The sequence below is a fragment of the Trichosurus vulpecula genome, chromosome 9, assembly GCF_011100635.1.
Source record: "Trichosurus vulpecula isolate mTriVul1 chromosome 9, mTriVul1.pri, whole genome shotgun sequence".
NCBI lineage: Eukaryota > Metazoa > Chordata > Mammalia > Diprotodontia > Phalangeridae > Trichosurus > Trichosurus vulpecula.
The window spans coordinates 79,270,007-79,289,294 of record NC_050581.1 but is presented as its reverse complement, the minus strand read 5'-3'; the positions used below and the strand labels follow the sequence as shown (position 1 = coordinate 79,289,294).

The following is a 19,288-nucleotide window of genomic DNA, read 5'->3' as shown; positions in this document are numbered from 1 at the left end:
TTTCTGCCTTCATGTGCTCTCATTTTCTCTTGAACATCCCTAATTTGGCTGTCACTGCAGCAGCTACCAGGACCAGCATGCAGCAGCTCTCACCTGCCTGGTACTTTGGCCCCACACTCCCCTGAGTTCTCCCGTCATCTTGATGTAGGTTGGCAGATATAGATTGGAAAATGGTGTGCTGAGCACTTCGTTTGGGTTATTACAGCTTAAAAGTTCACCTCAGACATCGCTGCTTTCCCAGACAGCGTGAATACCCTAGAGGGGGTGTGTGGAGATGTCCGAACTCCAGACAAGCTCATTGACCAAGTGAATGACACCAGCGACGGCAGACACATGTGGCTGGCCCCAATTCTCCCTGGCTTGGTAGGGTTAACCAATGCTTCATGCTGTGTATTGTAGCATTCTGATGTTCGGTGGAAAATATGTTTTTTATGTTAATTTAGTACATATCAAAGATAATGGAAAGACCCTTGGATTTGGAAGTAAGGAAAATGGGATTTTAATTCTGCCTCTGGCACCAAATAGCTGTGTGACCTTGGGCAAGTCATTTTATCTCTGTGAACCTCAGTTTCTCTATTGATAACGGGAAGAGATTATTATCCAGTCTGCCTCACAGGGACCTTGTAAAGATCGTATGATATATTCTGTGTAAAAAGTCCTTTGTAAACTGAGGAAACACTAAAAAAATGTGAGGGACTCCTAAGTCCTTGTTGCCGTTGGTGACAGCTGAGGTCTCAGGTTCAGTTCTAGTGTTCCTCACCCTAAGCTTGAGCTTGCTATGTGTAGCCCTTGTCATCCAAAGAAAGAAACTCCATAGCCATCACAGTGACATACCACTAGGCTAGACCTTCTCCTGAGTTCTGCGTGACGGAGACCAAGTGGCAGAGATTCTGTGGTCCTGCTGTGGTTGTCAAAGGGGTTAGAGGAAGGGGCAGAACTGGCCGTGCCATGGCCGCTGTTTTCTGAGGATAGCCCTCTCCACACCCTGTGCTCCACACCCTCGCTGATGTTTAAAATCTGAGAGTGCCAAGCTGCCTTTGACTTTTATTTTTCCAAATCAGAACGAAAGCATGAGGTTGTTATTGGATTGTAGGATTTAGAACTGGGAGAGATCTCAAAGAGCATCTAGCCCAGGCCCCTGAGGCCCAGAGAGATGTGGTCTGCCCAACGCTACGCATCTACATGGCACAGCCAGGATTTGAATTTGTTTTGTCTGACTACAAATATGGAGCTCTTTCCCCTTCCCTAGGATATCCTGACTGATGCCAGGATCTGAAAAGAAAGCACTGCCTGAGTACTGGGGGAGGCCAAGGGCTGGCTCCTAGGATTTAGACAAGCCTGACCTGGGAGGTGGGAGCTCCAGCTTCTCATCCCTGATCTCTTCTTCCCCTCGGGCTCAGTTTACTACAGATGATCTACATGTTCCCTTCCAGCACAAAATCCTAAAATCCTCATGATCCTGTGGCAGGAACAGAATTTTAAAACTTATTTCCCTCACCTATCCCTGGAAATTTACCATCTCCCCCCACAATTATGCAGCTCTGTTTTTTGAGACGCATTCTCCTGTCTGTGTTTAATTTATGGTCTATGGGTAAAGGGAAGGAAAGCTAAGTAGGAGCCTTTTGGTTAGGAATACTCTGCTTCTCTCTGGCGGCATGGTCACTCTTGCTGGGCCTCAGGCTGCTGGGATGGACAAGGCATTACAATGTCTCCCCAGTAAGGAGGGAGATGTGAGCACCTGAGAAAATAGCTCCTCCGAGAGCCCCATCAGCATTTTGCTAAGGCTATTGTTACAAAATGCAGCCACATGTGACAAGGCTGACTCTCAGCTGCCGGAGAGTAACGGTAAACAGGCCACATGAGGGGGATAACCTGGTATCTTGGTGGGACCCCAGAGCACAGTGGGACTTGCTCTCCTTGGGATTTATCAGGGTGGTGAGTGGAAGGAACATTGGCTTTGGAGTCTGAGGGCTGTGACCTGAATTCTGGCTCTGCCCCTTCCTACCCACAGTTCCTCACCAAGTCCTCCAAGGCTCCACTCAGCTGCCCCCTCTTATGGAAGTCCTTTTCCAAACCCCAGTGCTTATAGGAGACCTCTCTGGGCCTCAGTTTCTTCCTACAAAATGAGAGTGTTAGACTATGGTCCCCCAGGTCCCTCCCAGCATTAAGTCCTATGATCAGAAGCTTCTCTGCCTGCAAAGGTTTAATCTCTACTTTAGCATTGTTTCTCAGCAGAGTATCTGTCCACCCCGAGCCCACCCTTGGCCTTCCTGACTCTGTGTCAGTTCCTTTCTGTTGCCAAACATGTCTGCTTGAATCAAGTCTTTCCTCTGACAGGTGAATCGGGTTTATGTGATCTTTGATCTGCCTACCACTGTGTCTATGATCAAATTGTGGAATTATGCAAAAACTCCCCATCGAGGAGTAAAGGAATTCGGAGTAAGTACTTATTATGCTGGCTGCTAATTGCCCCTTGGCAAGTATATGATTTTTTTTTCATTTAGTTGCAACTTTGAAAACAAATGTCTGGTTTCCCAGGATATGAATACTGTGAACTTAAGATGTAACCAGGAGAGCAAGTTTTCTCTTGGGACACAGGTCCCTGGTGTCAAGCCCTTCTGAGTACGCCCAGCTGTCATGCTGCCCCTTCGCATCTGTGGGACTGGTAAAAAATCAGAAAAGTCATAACTGTGTTCTTGAAAGACATGATTCCAAACGTGGAATCATGACCTGGGTTCAAGTCCCAGTACTGTTACCTCCACAGCCTCCTCCCCTGCCTTGAATTCTGTATTCTGCTCCTTTGAAGCCACGTCATCTCTTGGGGGGGCGGGTGGTCTTTATTCACAGAATCTGAAGAGACTTTTCCCTTTAAGGATCACATCCTTTAAACACCATCTTATTCAAATAGCTGTGTCTTTATCTTTGTGACTGGAGATTTAAAAAGTATCTCCAGAGGGTGGGGGAGAGTGCCCCCATCTCTTTCCTCCACAAGTCTAATCCAGGTCACTGTCCCGCCGGAGAACCTTCAGTGATTTCCTGGTGCCTCTAGGAGAAAGGACATATTCCTCTGTTAGGCATTTCCAGCCCTTCATAGTCTGGATCCAGCCCATCTTTCAAGACTTTCAGTTGTTCCCCCTCAAGCACTCTACATCCTAGCCAAATTGGCCTATTTTCTGTTCTCCATATACAGCATGACAACTCTTGCTTCTCTGACTTTGTAGAAGCTGCCCTGCCCAAAACGCCCAGAACCGTGCCCCTTTTTACTTCTGCCTTTCCAAATCCCTACCTCCCTCCGGGGCTGCATCAAATGCCACCTCTGACACAAGGGCTTTCCAAATCCCCCTCCCCCCCCAGTTATTGTGTACTTACTAATTATATCTTTTACATTGACTTAATTCTTCATGCTGTTTCCCGCCCCCCACAGGCCAGGGACTGAGTCATTTTTTCCTTTATATCCCCCATGTCCCAGGGTGAGGAACCTGCGGCCTTAAGGCCACTTGTGGCCCTCTAGGTCCTCAAGTGAGGCCCTTTGACTGAATCCAGATCCCCCAAGGGATTTGTTCTGTGAAGTTTGGATTCAGTCAAAGGGCTGCAGGTTCCCCACCTCTGCCCTCAAAGGAGTGGGGCATTTTGCGCAGGGTTGGCTACCCACTTCATCTAGAATGGTGTCCTTGGAAGAGACTAATGCCACCCAGCTACCCTAGCCAACTGGGATACATTCTCTGCCATAACAACCTACCCCTGATCACCACCCAGAGGCCCCTAATTCAGGAGTCCCTCTTAACAACTTTGCCAAACAACTTAGACTTGGAAGTACTAACCTCCCATCCAGTGTCATCCTTCCCCAGAATCTCAACAGATGGTGATTACCACTTCCTAAGGCAGCCTGTTATATTGTTGGATAGCACCTCCATAATTATATTGAGCCAAAATTGGTTTCTCTATAACAGTTCCTTATTGGTCCAAGTTTTACCCTTTGGAACAAGTTAAAACAAATCTCTTCCTCTTTCTCCACTTGGTAGACTTTCAGACGGCCTTTCACGACAGTTCTCTCAGTCATTCCTCTTAAGCTATGGTTTCAGATCTGAGAGGTAGCTTTGGGTAAGATGGCAGCTGCCCAGTGAGGGGGCTGAGGGATTTTTCTGGGCGTACCATTCTAATGGTCCCATGTGAGGAGACATCATGGGAGTAAACCAAAGGTCTTTCTTATCCCATCTTTTTATCATTTATCATGTTTACCATCACCCTTGTCCGTTTGCCTCTTCTTTTCCTAGCTCCTTGTTGATGACTTGTTAGTATACAATGGAATCTTGGACATGGTCAGCCATGTGGCACATGGCATCCTGCCCACCTGTGATCCCATAGTCCCCTACCACACCATTCTCTTTACGGAGGACGAGGAGATCTGCCACCGAGAGAAGTACACCATTATCAGGTTTGTGAGCGAGATCTAATGGGAAACAGCAGTCTTGTTTGTCGACAATCCTTTCTGGGGAAGGCTTCAGTAAGCCGGATGGTGATTCTCAGAGAGGATTGATGATGGCCGTGTCTTAGCCCAGAAGATTGATCGAATCTCCCCATTTTCTTACTTCTGCAGTAATCATGTTGAGGATCAGGATGTCCGGATGATGAATGAAAATCAAATTGTTACCAACTCCAAAAAGAAACAGACGGCTGCTGACCCAGGTCAGTTTCATTTCTCTCACAGAGAGCCTTCGATCTCTTACTTAGCGTTTGCCAGAATTGAGACTGAGTCAGAGCTCATCACGCAAAGCCGCTATTCCCCAAGTTTCTCGTCCCCTTCTCAATCCAATGTCAGTGTGTTTCTGACACTGGCCAACCTTAGACTGTGGGGACGATTAGCTGACGTTGGCAGGTGCTTTGGAAAGGGACCTTTCTAGCGTGTCTCAGCATTAGATCATATGGCAAAGCCCTGATTAACCAACATATTTAGGGAATGGGATGTCCTGTTTAATTACATTTTTAGATAACTCAGGTTTAATCATAAAACCCTTTGGTATCAGTGTTTGTCATGGAAAATCTTTCTAAAATGTATACTTCCCAGTCTTTGTGAAGGCCAAATGGCAGATACAGTTAAATCCTTATTTTAATGGCTCTTAGTCTTAAATTGGCAATGTGGCTTAGTGAATAGGGTGCTGGACTAGAAGTCAAGAGGATGTGCGTTCAAATCCTACTAGCTCTGTGATGCTGGGTACCTCACTTAATGTCTCTGTGCCTCAGTTTCCTCACCTGTAAAATGAGGGGGTTGGATGCAGTGTCTTCAGATATCCCTTCTAGCTTTGCTGTGACAGCAAGAAAATAGATGTAACTGATGACCTTAAAGATGAAGCTGAGTGGCACCTGCTTGGGAGGTTGTAGCGAGGATTCCTGTTTAGATAGAGGTTCAGCTCAACAGCCCTTTGCAGTTCCTCCCAACTCTGAGGCTCTGTAATTAGAACTAACATTTATCTAACCTCAGAGACCTTAAGAACCAGAAGGGAACTTAAATGGCATTGAGGGCAGACCTGGCATTTTACTGTTGGGGAAACTTCTCCACCTTGGTTGCTTTCCAATTTACCATTATAGCACTTTCCAATTTTAAAAAGAACTCACTGCACTGACCCTCACAAAACTCTGAGGTGGGAGGGAAGAGAGCGTAGGAATGGTGAAGGGAGCAAAGGGCTGAGAGTTAAGTGGCTTAGACTCTCGTCCCAGCTCCAGCACATACGCACTCAGTGACTTTGGGCCAGTCACTCTACCTTGGTGGTTGTGAATCTTTCTGTCTACACAGTAGAGAACTTGATTGGATTAGAATGACTTCTAAGAGCTCTTCCAGCTCCAGAATTCTGTGGTTATACTTTCCATTTTCCATGGCAGAACAATGACCTTACATTCCATCAACTCCTTCCTGTCTTGGTAGATAATAAGTGCCCGGGTCCTTCTCACCCTGAGACCTAGGTTCAGTGATATTGCCCTTTCACTAAATTATTCTTTCCTTGCATATGTCTATGGATCTTAGTGAAATATTAGGACTGGGGCCATTTCAACATCAAGGAGTTAGGAACCTGTTAGCATGGATTCAGATCAGAAGTAACTACCTGTTAAGTGCATCTCCCATGACCAGGCTACAGCACTGGTTGTGCTAATCATAAGCTTGCCTTTCCAGATCTCTGTGCACTTCTCCTTCATTCCCTTTCCATAAGTCTCCTATTTATTTCAATGCCATTCTCTGACAGTTTGCTTTATGAATTGACCTTTCTGCCATTTATGTGAAATAACTCATCTGGAAATTCTCTGCACAAGGCAATTTCCTAAATTTTGGACATTAACATAGTTGCATGAGACCTTCACCCAAAGGAACAGTAGGTGTGCCTTAAGTGGAAACAAGTTCCTGAACACTGGCCCCAGTTGTAAGGCTGACACTTTTACTCACATCTCTTTTCCAGGGCTCTAAAAGTCTCCTTGATTTTATTTGACTTCCCTAACTAGCCCCTGACACCAGTGCCCCCTGCCCTCTGGATCCCTGTGCTTGCCTTTCTGATGCCACCTTTGGGATCACTCATCTTTATTCTTCCTAACTATTACCTCTCAGTTGGGATTAGAATAGAGAAAATAATTTTTTGTGGGGCTGAAGATGCAAGCTCCCCAAGTTGTTCCAGTTGGGGTGGGTGGGGGTCCATTATGAGATGATAATCCTGACAAAGGATGATGATGGTGAGAACAGAATAATCTACCTGAGAGACAAGGCTCTCTCTGTCACCCACAGAATCATAGAATTTTAAAGTTGGAAGGGACTTCAGTGGTTATCTAGCACAAGCCATGCCCCAGAAGGCATCCCCATCCTCACATTCTGGACAAGTGATCATCTGACCTCTGCTTGAAGACCTCCAGTGAGAAGGAAGGTGCTGTCCCTGGAGGCATCCCATTCCACTTTAAGGCAGCTCTAATCATTAGAAAGCTTGAATTTGTTGCTTTACAATTTCTATCTGTTGTTCTTGGCTTTGCTGTCTGGGGCCAACAAGTCTATTCATTCTTCAACGTGATAGCCATTCAGATGTTTGAAGATAGTTATTAGGTCTCCCCTGAGTCTTCTCTAGTTTCTCATCTCTCTTTTCTTTAACTGATCTTGGTTGGCCACCTCTGGACACTCCTCAATTTATCGATGTCTCTCTTGAACTATGGTGCCCAGAACTGAACACAGTCCTCCACATGTAGGCTGGCCAGGCAGAGTGCAAGCAGACTACCTCAGCTTTATTCCTGAAAGCTCTCTATGTTCTGTCTAATAAAAACCAAGATTACATCAGCTTTTCTGGCTGCCATACTTGGTAATTCATTAAAACCTCCCAGATCTTTTTAGGCAACCTGCCACACCTAATCATACTTTGCCCATCCTGTAGCTTTGAAGTTGATTTTTTGAACCCAAGTGTAAGACTTTAAACTTAACCCTAATGAATTCCATTTTATTAGATTCAGCCCAAAGTTCTAGCCTGCCCAGACTATTTTGAATCTTGACTTTGTCATCCAGTACATTAGCCATCCCTCCTGGCTTTTTGTCATCTAAAAAGTTGAGGAGTGTGCCAGCTATACCTTTGTCCAAGTCACTGATAAAAGTCTTAAATAGCAGAGAGCAGAGCACAGAGATCCCTGAGGGACTCTACTGGTGAGATCTCCTGCCAAGATAACATTAACCGTTAATGATGACTACTCTTTGAGTCCAGCCATTCAACTAGCTCCAAATCCGTCCAACTATAGCATCTAGCCCATATATTTTAGTGTTTTCCCTAAAAATACTATGAAGCACTTCACCAAATGCTTTATTAAATTCTAGGTAAATTATATCTACACTGTATCCCTGATCTACCAGTTTAATAACCTCATCAAAAAAAGGAAATAAGGTGATTCTGAAGCAAAGGGTCCTTGAAGCCATGAGACTTTTTGTAATTTCTGTGGCCCTTTCTAGATTTTTTTTTTCTAGATCCTCTTTAAGGATCCATTCTAAAAGGTTTCTAGGAATTGAAATCAATTTCACTGGCCTTTAGTTTGCAGACTTTATTCTCTATTTTTGAAAATCAGGACAGCCTTTGCCTTTCTCCATTTTCTCCTATGATGCTTCTCCCATTTTCCATGATCTTTCACATATCACTGACTGGCTCAGCAGTCTGGCATTCTTTCAGTACCTGGCAGTGTACTTCATGTGAGCAAGATGATGCAAATTCACCAGGAGCAGCTTAGGTGCCCTCTTACCATCTCCCTCCTCCCTCATTTTGAGTTTAGATGCCATCTTTGTTCTTCCATTTCCAATCCAAAGGTCACTTTCCTTGGCAGAAAAAAAAACAGGCAAAAGAAGCTTTGAACAGCTACACCCTCTCTTTGTTCTCAGTTATCATCACTTTGTCCCCCCAAACAGTGGTCCTACCCATTCTTCGATTCTCCTTTTTCTCCCAATGTAGCTTGAGACACACCCACCCTCCCCACCCCCGCCAATATCTTTTCATTGCCTTTGGCTTTCCTTACCAGCCTCTGCTACACTTTTGGCATTGAATTTTACAGACCTGTGCCACACGCTTCTAGTAATTTTTTACTTCAGTCTTCTGTTAGGTGAGTTCCTTTTGTATCCTTGTCATATAGCCTTCCTTTTTCTTCCCTTTCTTCAGAATTGCTTCTTGTCATTCTCTAGAGTTTCCCAGCCCTCCTGGGATCTCTTGTAGAATTTTAGACCTTGGGATCCTACCCATCTTTCTTTCTTCTTATGCCTTTGAAATTGCTTCCACCCCTTCTTGAATGATGAGGTTATCATTAAAGCAGATCCACTTGTTAGCTACTCTGGTTTAGACAGAGAGGGAACCTCCAAGAGATTATTAAAGGGCCCTTATATCATGCTGCAGTCCCACACTCAAAATCTGTTTCCTGAACTCCTCATCTCTCTCCTTCTTCTGCCCAGATGAATGCTTGTGTACCCTCCTGATGACCAAACTGTTTCTGTTTTGCCAAAATGCTTGCTTTCCCTTGGGCTCCCCTCCACCTATTCCACTGTGGCTCCTGTATTTTCTTCACATGAGTTTATCTCTGGAATATACAATGATCCCTCACTCCACTTCCTCTTGAATAAGGCAGACCAGTTCACATCACCACTTCCCAGACACAGTTCTCATCCCTCCTGTGTGCCGATTTTGCCTCCTCCAATCTGGATCTCTAGTTCCTCTGGCTTGTTGTCTAAACTTTGGGCATTTTCATGTTAGTGTTTGAGGCCACAAGTTTTACTGTTCTCTCCTTTCTCCGATTTTGTCCCTCTTGACCTTCAGGTTATCTCAAGCATGATTCTTGTTTCATTATTGCTCTCCTAAGATGTTCCACCATTCTTTTTATCTTAAAGCCCTTTGGATCAGATTTGCAAGACACCAAGCCAAGACATTCTTCCTAGCTTTTGTTCAGTGCGCTCCAGCTTTGTCCAGGAATCTGTCATTACTACTTGTCTAGCCAGATCCCATTCCCTCTCCTTAGCCGGTTACTCTTCAGAATCCTTTGCTTTCATCTATGGGAATGCTTTCTAAATTCCTTCTGGCAATATACTTTGTACCCATGAGAATCACAATAACTGGGTAGTAGTCATCTGTTTTAATAGATCTTAAGTTTTCTGTATAACTAAATATAAATATATACATATACATATATATGTGTGTGTGTGTGTGTGTGTGTGTATACACACACATCTCTTAATACAGGCCTGAGGAATATGACCAACCTCTCTGTGGTTGTCAGATCAACAAAAAGCTGCCTCAGCACCCCTGAGCAGAAAGTCACTCCCTACGACTACCCTGCTCTTCTTTCTCTGACTTTTATTGATTAATCACTTTCACCCAATAGCTTCTGTAGCTCCTTTTTATCATTACTTTAATATCAACAAAACCAGCTCCATCATCCTCAGAAGGGCTTCATAATGTGTGGAGTTTTTTCCACTTGTGTTCATTTCCTTCCCACCCACCCCCTTCTTAAAGTCCTAATGTTTCATTTTTTGTCTTGCTTTGGAGATACTTTTTTTCACCTAATAACCTAGAATGTGAGGAGACACTCACCTTTTTACCACTTGACAGCCATATCTGACTTCTTTTCCTTTCTGTAAACAACTATGTATTTGACAGGAAACAGCCAAATTTATAAAAATAAAAGCCATTCCCCCGTTGATAAATAGTCAAAGGATATAAACAGGCATTTTTCAGAAGAAATCAAAGTTGTCTATAGTCATACAGAAAATATTCTAAATCATTATTAATTAGAGACAACTCTTAGGTACCATATCACACCTATCAGATTGATTAACATGACAGAAAAGAAAAATGACAAATGTTGGAGGGCATGTGGAAAAATTGGGACACTAATGCTCTGTTGGTGGAGTTGTGAACTGGTCCATCCATTCTGAAGAATGCTTTGGAACTATGCCCAAAGGGTTATAAAAATGTATATATCCTTTGACCCACTAATCTCACTACTAGGTCTGTATCCCAAAGAGATCAAACAAAAAGGGAAAGGACTCATATGTACAAAAATATTTATAGCAGCTCTTTTTATGGGAGCAAAGAATTGGAAATTAAGGGGATACCCATTAATTGGGGAATGGCTGAACAAATTGTGGCATGTAGTTGTGATAGAATATTATTGTGCTATAAGAAATGATGAGCAGGGTGCTCTCAGAAAAACCTGGGAAGACCTATATAAATTGATGCAGAGTGAAGTGAGCAGAACCAGGAGAACATTATATATAGTAACAGCAATATTGTAATGATGATCAACTTTGAAAGACTTAACTACGCTGATCAATACAGTGGTCCAAGACAATTCTGAAGGACTCACAATAAAAAAGGCTATCCATCTCCAGAGGGAGGTGATGAACTGTGAGTGCAGGTTGAAGCATTTCTTTATTTTTCTTACTTTTTTTTTTGCAACATAGCTAATATGGAAAAGATAAATAAAGAACTATATATTTATACCCTACATTCTTTCTCTTCTCTCACTAACCTCTTATTTGTTTCACCAAACTACTTTGCTTTCCAATTTATTTTACTAAATTGTTTTACTAAGCTTTTTTTATTTGCCTTGCCTAGCCAACTTCCTTCACCTTTAGTTCTCTACAGACCTTTATACCTCAATCCTGCTTTTTGTTTCTTCACATTCAGTACTCTGTCATATTGAGTCTTTCTACCCCTTCTCCTTAACCTCAGGTTTTCCTACTTTCTCTTCTGAACTCCTTCTGACCTTCTTTGAAAGTACAGACCTGCAAGACACCTCCATAACCCTCTCCCTCCTTATTCAGCTCTTCTTGTTTTCCCACAAAACCATAAATAAGAAAATCAGTGAGCTGAGCTAGTCAGCCAGCCTTCCTTTGAAGACCTCCAGTACATAGAAGCTCATTGCTTCCTAAGGAATCTCATGCCACCTTTGGACAGTTCTGATCAATAGAAAGTTTTTCTTTATATCAAGTCAAAATCCATCTCCTTGTACTATTTACCCACTGTTCCCAGTTTTACCCAATGGGGCCAAGCAACACAAATACTAATCTCTCTCCCATAACACAGCTCTGCGGACACTTGAGGACAGCTGCCATGCCTTTCCCAATTCCTTTTTCTAGTCTACACATCCCCAGTTCCTTCAACTCATCCTCTTATTACGTGGTCTCCTGCCCACTCATCCTAGAGTGCTTTCCAATGTACACTTTCTACCTTGTTACTCTACCTCTCCAAATACAGCACCCAGAACTCACAAAGATACTCCAAGATCAGATCTGGCCTGGGCAGAAAACAGGGGCCACCTAACTTCCCTTACTCAAGGCACTTACTCCTATTGATGCAACGTAATGCTACGAGAGAGCCATTGTGGTATGGTGGATAGAGCTGACCTTGAGGTCAAGAAGATAAGGATTCAAGTCCTGCCTCTGACACGCTGACTTTGTGACCCTGGGCAAGTCATTTAAACTCTCAGCCATCCAGGCAACTCTTTAAGACATGGAATTGCAGAGCAGACGCTCATCCAGAATGGTAGGGAGAATTTCCTCTATCAGTGACATCACAGGTGTGCTCACAAAACACACCCTCATACACATTAGCCTTCTCGGCTGCCCCATCACAACCTACTACTATTGAGTGTCTTTCTCCCATGAAGCATTACCTAGGCCCAACTGCCCCAGCACATAGGTGACCCCAGGAGCTAGAGGGACTGGCTCGAAGGGCCCTGGGGACAGAGGAGGGAAGACAAGAAGCCAGCAGGAAGGGCATCAGAAAGGCCTGAGGCAGATGGCTCAGCAGCAGCTGCCTTCACCTTCCGGTTACTTCAGCTGCAGCCCCTGGAGAGTCTGCCAGATAATCCCAGTTCCTGGTCCTGGACAATAGAGTTCTCAGACCAAGTTCTGTGCCTCCTGTTACCTGATTCCACCCAGCCATAGTTCTTAACCTCTTATGATTTGGGCTTGAGACTGTGTAACCTTCAGTTAGCCTGGGAACAACAATCCCCATGTCTAAAGCACTTCTGCAATACAATATCCACCAGTGTTCTTTCTCTGTGTTACTGTCTCTTTCTCTGTCTCTGTCTGTCTCTCTCTTTCCTCCCTCCCTCTTATCTCTGTCTTTTTCTCTCTCTCTCCATCTCTCCTTTTTCTCTCCCTCCCTCTTTCCCTTCCTCTCCCCCTTCTCTCTGTCTCTCTATCTTTCTCTCTCACACATATATTCACAGCCGTTAGAAGCATTCCTTTTCTGGAACCCAGTTCATTAGAATTTAGAATTCTATATTGTTTTTTAAAAATAGAGCTAGAAAAGATCATAAATATGAACTAATCTTACTGCCTGATCTCACAGATTAGGAAACTGAGGCCCAGAGAGGGGGTGTGACTTCCCCAGGTCACAGAGCTGAGAATTGAACCCTTGTTTCTTGACTCCCCATCTAGTGCTCTTTCCGTCTCACCATGTCATGTCCACTTTTCTCATAACAAATGTGGGTATGAGGGGTGGGAACACGTGGGTTCTAGAACTTCCCAGATCCACCCATAAATAAGAGCCTTAATCATGAACCAGTAAGGGTTCCTTCAGTCCTTTCTCACCTTCCCCATTGCTGGCTGGAAAACTGAGGCCAGCCATCTCAGTCTATTGGTATTAATGGGCTTCTCCATCACGATGAATTGTAATGCCATGTATTGTGGTCTTTCAACAGCTTTACGCCCCAAGACCTGCATAAGTGAGAAAGAAACAGTGAGGAGGAGAAGGTACTGACAAATTGAGGAGTGAAAACAGTGTGGTCTAGCCAACTCTTTGCTTTGACACCCCAGGACTCCCCCCAGCAGAGATCCTTCCACTCACAGGCCAGGGGAAGGTTTATTGATGGATGTTAAATTCAGGGCAAGTGTTGCCCTCCCTTTGCATTTGGGTCTGGTACTTTGCCAACTGGAAATCCAGGAGAGATGTGAACTGAGTTCCAGTTAACACCACCAATCAAGAAGGGGCTGGGCTAACAGTCAGTGTGGATTGGAGTCTGTTTGGGGATGGGGCAGAAGAGGTTCAGAGGTGAAATTGCTTGGAAAAAAAATACAGGCATTGCTGTATACAAACCTGGAGGACAAAGGGCCATTTGAACTGTATTTTTCTAATGGATTTTGTTTTTGTTTTTTTGTTTTGTTTCATTTGTCATTCTACCAAGTTCCTCTCCTGCTCTCTCTGAGCCCTCTCCTGGGTACCTTGTCAGGCTCAGGCAGCTGCAGGAAGATCCAGTTTAAAGTCTGTAATGGGAAATTGGCCTATAGGGAAAAGAGCCTGGTATAGAGAAGAAAGCACCAATATGAACCACAGAGCATCTCCCTCCAGCATGTGGGCTAGCCCTCAGAGTGTGAGCTCAGCAGTTACAGGAAAGAGGCTGGGGCCACAGCCAAGGGCCAGCTCTCTGCTGCTGGACATGCTCACAGCTGCTCATTCTTTGGGTGGGGAAGCACTCGGGAATTGCTGAGGGAAGCTCTCCTTCCCTACTCTTCCTTGAGGACCAGTGTAGAGGATATTATGTAATCAGGTAGAAAATGTGGCCATTATTGGTAAACTTAACTCACCCTTTCATTATTTGATGGGACATTTTTGGGGCAGAGAATGGAACATCTCATGCTCATACCCGTGGAAATTTTCACATAGACCACCTGTTTCATGCAGACTCTCATCTTCGTATCATTCCTCCCAAATTCTTGGTGGAGGGGTATCCCCGGGATATCCCTGCTAAAAAGGAGAAGCATTTCCATACTTTCTGTGCACGCACATGTACATGCATGTTTGTGCACACTCACACACATATATACACAATTCTTGGGTCTTAACTATCTCTTAACTGTCCAGGCCAGGCTGAAACCCAAAGAAGGAAAGTGCATAATGTTAGGTGTCATATAGAAAGGGAAATTCCATCCCTTTCTTTGAAGCAGTACAAAGAGGCAAATGGAAGAAAGCCTGGAGGATGCCTGGGTCCCCATATTTCCCTGAACTTTGACCCAGGGAATACAAACCAGCCTTGGTCTGAGGTGAGGAGAGGGCTGGAGGACACATTTGCCTCCCAGAGCCCAGTCCAGCTCCCTGCTTGGTGTATGTCCAGAAAGAGGATGCCACCTTGGCCCATCACTGCAGATGTTCCCCCTGACACAGAAGTCCAGCAGATTGAATCAAAAGCAAAATCTCACTTCAAAGAGGCAGCCCAAGGTTAGTGACAGTATGTCCCTGGAGAGGTGGGCTGAGATCTGGGGAAGCTGCAGGTCAGTCGGTGATGCTCCCCTTGGGGTAAGAGAGAGCACCTTGAAGTCAGATTCCTGGTGCATGAAGGGCAAATGTTTGCTTTCAGCACTTCCCTCAAAAAATGGGATGTTGCCATCTCATTTACTCCTTCCTTGGTCACCTGCACTTTGACCTGCAAAGGGCTCATCCCCCATGTTATCTCCCTGCAAGCTCCCTGAAGGATAAGACCATAGGACTCTAACACTTTGGAAACATTTAGACTTGGAGTATCAGGTCCTTCCAATATAATGGTCCCAGGTGCTGTTTCCACCAGCCACAAGTTACCAGCACATTCAGTACTGCCCCTCCCCCTTCATCCCCCCACAGTGGGGAACAAGTGAGCCTCAACCCCTGTGCCATGGGCTGCTCAAAATACATCTACTTCCATCTATATACCAAGTTCTTATCAGGGAACTAATTGGTTTCCCAGTGGTGGGTAATTTCTTGTTCCAAATATTAATCTGTTGTTTTTCTGGCGCCCAGCCCGGAGACAGCCCATGTACTGTAAGTATGTTACTATGCAACAGAAAACCTGAACAAATATTTTACAAGATTTGCAGATTAAACGTAAGCAGCTATGCAAATGTGCTTTCCATTTGTAACTCGTGGATGATATTAAGATCAGGATTTGCCCCTCCTAACTAAAATTTATCATTTACTCAGCTTTTAAAAAGCCCAGCTTCTCTGCTGTTGGTGAATGCTCCCAGTGTGTGCGATAGTATATGAACTGTCCTCCACGACCAAGCTCTTACAAGACAGAAAAGTAGAAGGAAGGTCAGATGTAGCTTTTAGGTTTAGCAATCCAAAACCCTGTTGTAAATTTATAGGCATCTGACAAAATACAAAAAAAAAAAAAAACACTCCACGACCAGCCTAACCCAACACTTAAGCCATTTGTATGAGTCAGAATTGTCTGTATAAGTGTGCGTGTGCGCACACACACACACCCCCACATATACTGTCTCTGCTGATATTGCTATAACTGTATGGACCATACAAGGCTAGAAAAGGATTGTACAGACACTCAACTTCAAAGAGATTTATATTATTTTTTCCAAAAGTCAATAAAATATGTTCTAAAAATGTTGTCTTGTTTTGGAGGAGGGGGTGGTGGTCAAGGATTCGACTAAAGACATTTCCCAATTAAAAGGCAGTCTTCTCACTCTAAGCTAATGGGGAAGAAGGGAGGGAGGGAGGGAGGAAAAGAGAATGGGAAGGAGAGAACAAGGGAGAGAGGGAAAAAAGAAGAATAAATAAAATAATCCACTGAGGTTTCTCAATAGCCCCAGAGTCTAGTCTCCTTCTCATTTCTGGCTTTCATCCACAAGACTCCCCTCAAAGGGAGGGCCAGAGGCTGACCTGTGGCAGGTACCTGGCCGAACTCAGCATTCTGACAGTGAGGAAAGGCAGCGGCTGCAGCTCAGGATCCACCTGCCTGACTTCCTCCAGGGCTGCCTCCTCCTGCATTCTAGAAACATGGACCTTCCATCACTTTCGGCTTCAGCTTGTCACCAAAGATGAGGCCTGAGCTCAGACGAATTTTTAAAGAGCCCACAAGGCTGCTTATAACCTCATCACCTCATTAATACATCCCTTGAGGGTGGGCCCCACCAACGCCTGACCAGCCCATGGAGTGAATGCTCAAGTATTGAGGGGGCTGCTGCACACTGTCAGTCGCCCACTGAGCCTGACAAACAAACATTTGACCTTGGTCTTGGCTCAGGGTTTCCAATGAGGCGTTCATTTCCCTCCGCATCTTACTTCCAACTCTGGCCTGTTTTTCCCCCTGATCTTCCCACCGTGACGAGTGAGAATAAATCACGTTCAAGGCTGCTGTCAGAGGGGCTGCTCGGGGACTTGTTTATTTTGTGTGCACAGATTAGACAAGAAATTTAAAAATTAAGTGGAATGACTGCCAGAGAGAGAGCACTAAGAAAGGACCAGGAGCTAAGGAGCAGCTCCAGGTTTTTAGAGAAAGTCAGCTATCTTGGTGTAATTAACAGGAAACAATCTACCCTTTGGTTTTAAAGAAATCACAGCTTTGATGGTAACCAGCAATAGTATATGCAACAAAGCCCAGGAAGACCAAATGATTTGGATTTCTCAACTGGAGACATTTACAACTCTGCAGCAAACCTGCCTCACCAAGAAAGAAATGAGCCTCCCCATCTCCCCCAGTGCTTTCCAAGGCAAATTACCCAGCTCGTCAAGCAGTGGTGAACCAGATTGTTCTAGGAGAATCTGTTAGACCTCTTTGGGCACATTCTGAGGTCTGACATTTCCCAACCAGGAAACACATATGGAGAACAGCAGCCTCCCTCTGTTTGCCTGATCACTCAGTAAGCTCAAGGCTGTCGGAGAAACAGGAGAGAAATACTGCTGCAGTCCTGAGCCCTGGGGCTCTGATGCTCTAAGGCCACCAGTCCTGGAGGGTTTCAGAGGGCATCACCCCAGGACAACCCACACTCCCCACACTGGTACCAGTCCTCTCTGGGCCTTCTAGGGTGGAAATACCAAGCATGTAGCCAACAGGAGAACTTGTGGAGGGGCATAAAAAGCCAGCTCTGCCTGAAGACCAAGTAACTCTCAGAAATGGAGGTATGCTGGACAGCACCAGGAAAGGGATGGCAGTTGCCTGCAGTGCATTTTCTACCCAGTGGATTCTCCATGGTGACCAATCATGGAGAATGAATGAATGAATGAATGAATGAGTGTGTGTGTGTGTGTGTGACTGGCCATATGCTTTACTTTGGGATTATGCATCATTTTGTATTATCTATTCCCCTCCTTCCACTGACCTGGAAGAGCTGAAACTCTTCCCATGGTAATTAAGAGAATGGAAGCTTTTTTTTTTTTTAAGAATGAGAAGTGAGATCAAGTCTGACCTTTAATTCAACAGGCATTTATTAAGTGTGCAAGGCCCGGTGCTGAAAACCTACATTTAAATCCTGGCTCTGCCATGTACTACTCCCTGTGCAACCCTGGGGAAGTTGTTCAGCTTTTCTGGGCTAAAATGTCTTCATCTGTGAAATGAAGGAGTTGTCCTGGATAGCCTTGGAGGTCCTCTACTGCTCCAAGCCTGTGATCGTGTGAAGCAGCCCCAGCATGTCCCCAGGAAACTACCCAGTATATTCTCAAGTATAGCCTCATTTTGCAGATGAGACTGAGACTACTGATCCAAGGCTTTGCTGCACCATGATGGCTGGTCTCCGTCAAAATCCCAGCTTGATGAAGGCATAGATACATTAGAATGTCAAATCTGGAAAGGACCCCAGAACATTGAAAAATAGAGCTGGGAGATCTTCGACTGAAACACTTAGCAGCAGTCATTTAACCTCAGTTTCCTTATATGTAAAATGGGGGTTATTATAATACTATCTACCTCCCAGGGTAGTTGTGATGATCAGATAATATTTGTAAAGACTTTGCAAACCTTAAAGTGCTATGTAAATGCTGTTATCTTACAAATTGGTTGGTCTAACTAATTTTCCTGAACAGATTATTTTTTCAGTCTCTTTCCACCCCTCCTGACCTCCCCTTGCCCCTCCCCCTTCCAAGAATGTAAGCATAAGGCTGATGTTTTGTTTTTGTTGTATTTTTTTAAATCTATATCCACACAGTGTCTTGCACATAGCAGATACTTAATAATTGTTACAAAGCCCTCCTAGGATGGAAAGTTTAGCTCCAAAGTTGAAAGTGAGAATAACTTGAGCTTCAGTTCTAGGGCAGAGAACAGGACTGAAAAACTGAGAGAGGAACTTTGGTTGCCCTGAGCTATTCATTCCAAACCAGTTTGATTCTACAGTTGCTGAAACCTTCAGGGCAGCTCAGCACCTGGGCTCAGGCCCTGGAAGCGAACTTACTACCTTGGACTGCCGTCTGAGTGGGCAGCACCTTGGGCAGTCCAGTCTGGAATTTTTCTAGTTGGGTCTTGTCAATGCTGATACCGGAAGGTTTAGCAGGGAAAGGAATAGGCACTGAAGATTTTCCAGAAGAAGGAATGGAGACTTGGAGGTTATTTGGAGTGTGTCTGGATGACATGCAAATCCTATGCAAATGATGTCCCATTATGTTTGGCTTCCCACTGCTTTTCATGAGCCCAGTGACCTCTGCCTCCCCACCTGCCTCCCTACACACAGGGAAGGACCAGCAGTGCTTGCCGATCATCATTAAAGAGTCCAGTAAGTTTACTCTTGACCTGAAGTAAGGCTGCTGCTCGCCAACCATTTCCAGGAGCTGAAGCAACTCCTCAGCAGCTTCCAGGGGTCTACAGCTGCAAGGGGCTGATAACGACCTGAATTTTCCCCTGGGAAGGCACATAACCCTTTTGTAATTAATTCTGCCAAGCTAGTCAGTGCCACTTAGTGTGGGCAATGCCTACCACAGGCTTGAGTGTGCCAACCCTGCACAGGGTGTGGGGGAAGGAAATGAGCCTGCCTCACACAAGACAATGTCTCACCTGCTCAGCTTTTGGACTTTGGCAGAGAAATTCTTCAGACTGTGATAAG

The 19,288-nt window shown here is 44.7% G+C and overlaps 1 protein-coding gene across 1 annotated transcript in view; it reads left to right on the top strand.

The window, feature by feature from the left end:
• LOC118831563 (katanin interacting protein) overlaps window positions 1-15,810 on the top strand; it is a 221,041-nt gene extending 205,231 nt beyond the window's left edge. Inside the window, exons 24-28 of the mRNA XM_036738951.1 lie at window positions 224-363; window positions 2,338-2,439; window positions 4,275-4,435; window positions 4,598-4,686; window positions 13,195-15,810. Coding sequence (XP_036594846.1) covers window positions 224-363; window positions 2,338-2,439; window positions 4,275-4,435; window positions 4,598-4,686; window positions 13,195-13,253 — 551 coding nt within the window. The 3' untranslated portion in view covers window positions 13,254-15,810. The remainder of the gene's footprint in view (window positions 1-223; window positions 364-2,337; window positions 2,440-4,274; window positions 4,436-4,597; window positions 4,687-13,194) is intronic.
• The last annotated feature ends 3,478 nt before the right edge of the window (window positions 15,811-19,288 follow it).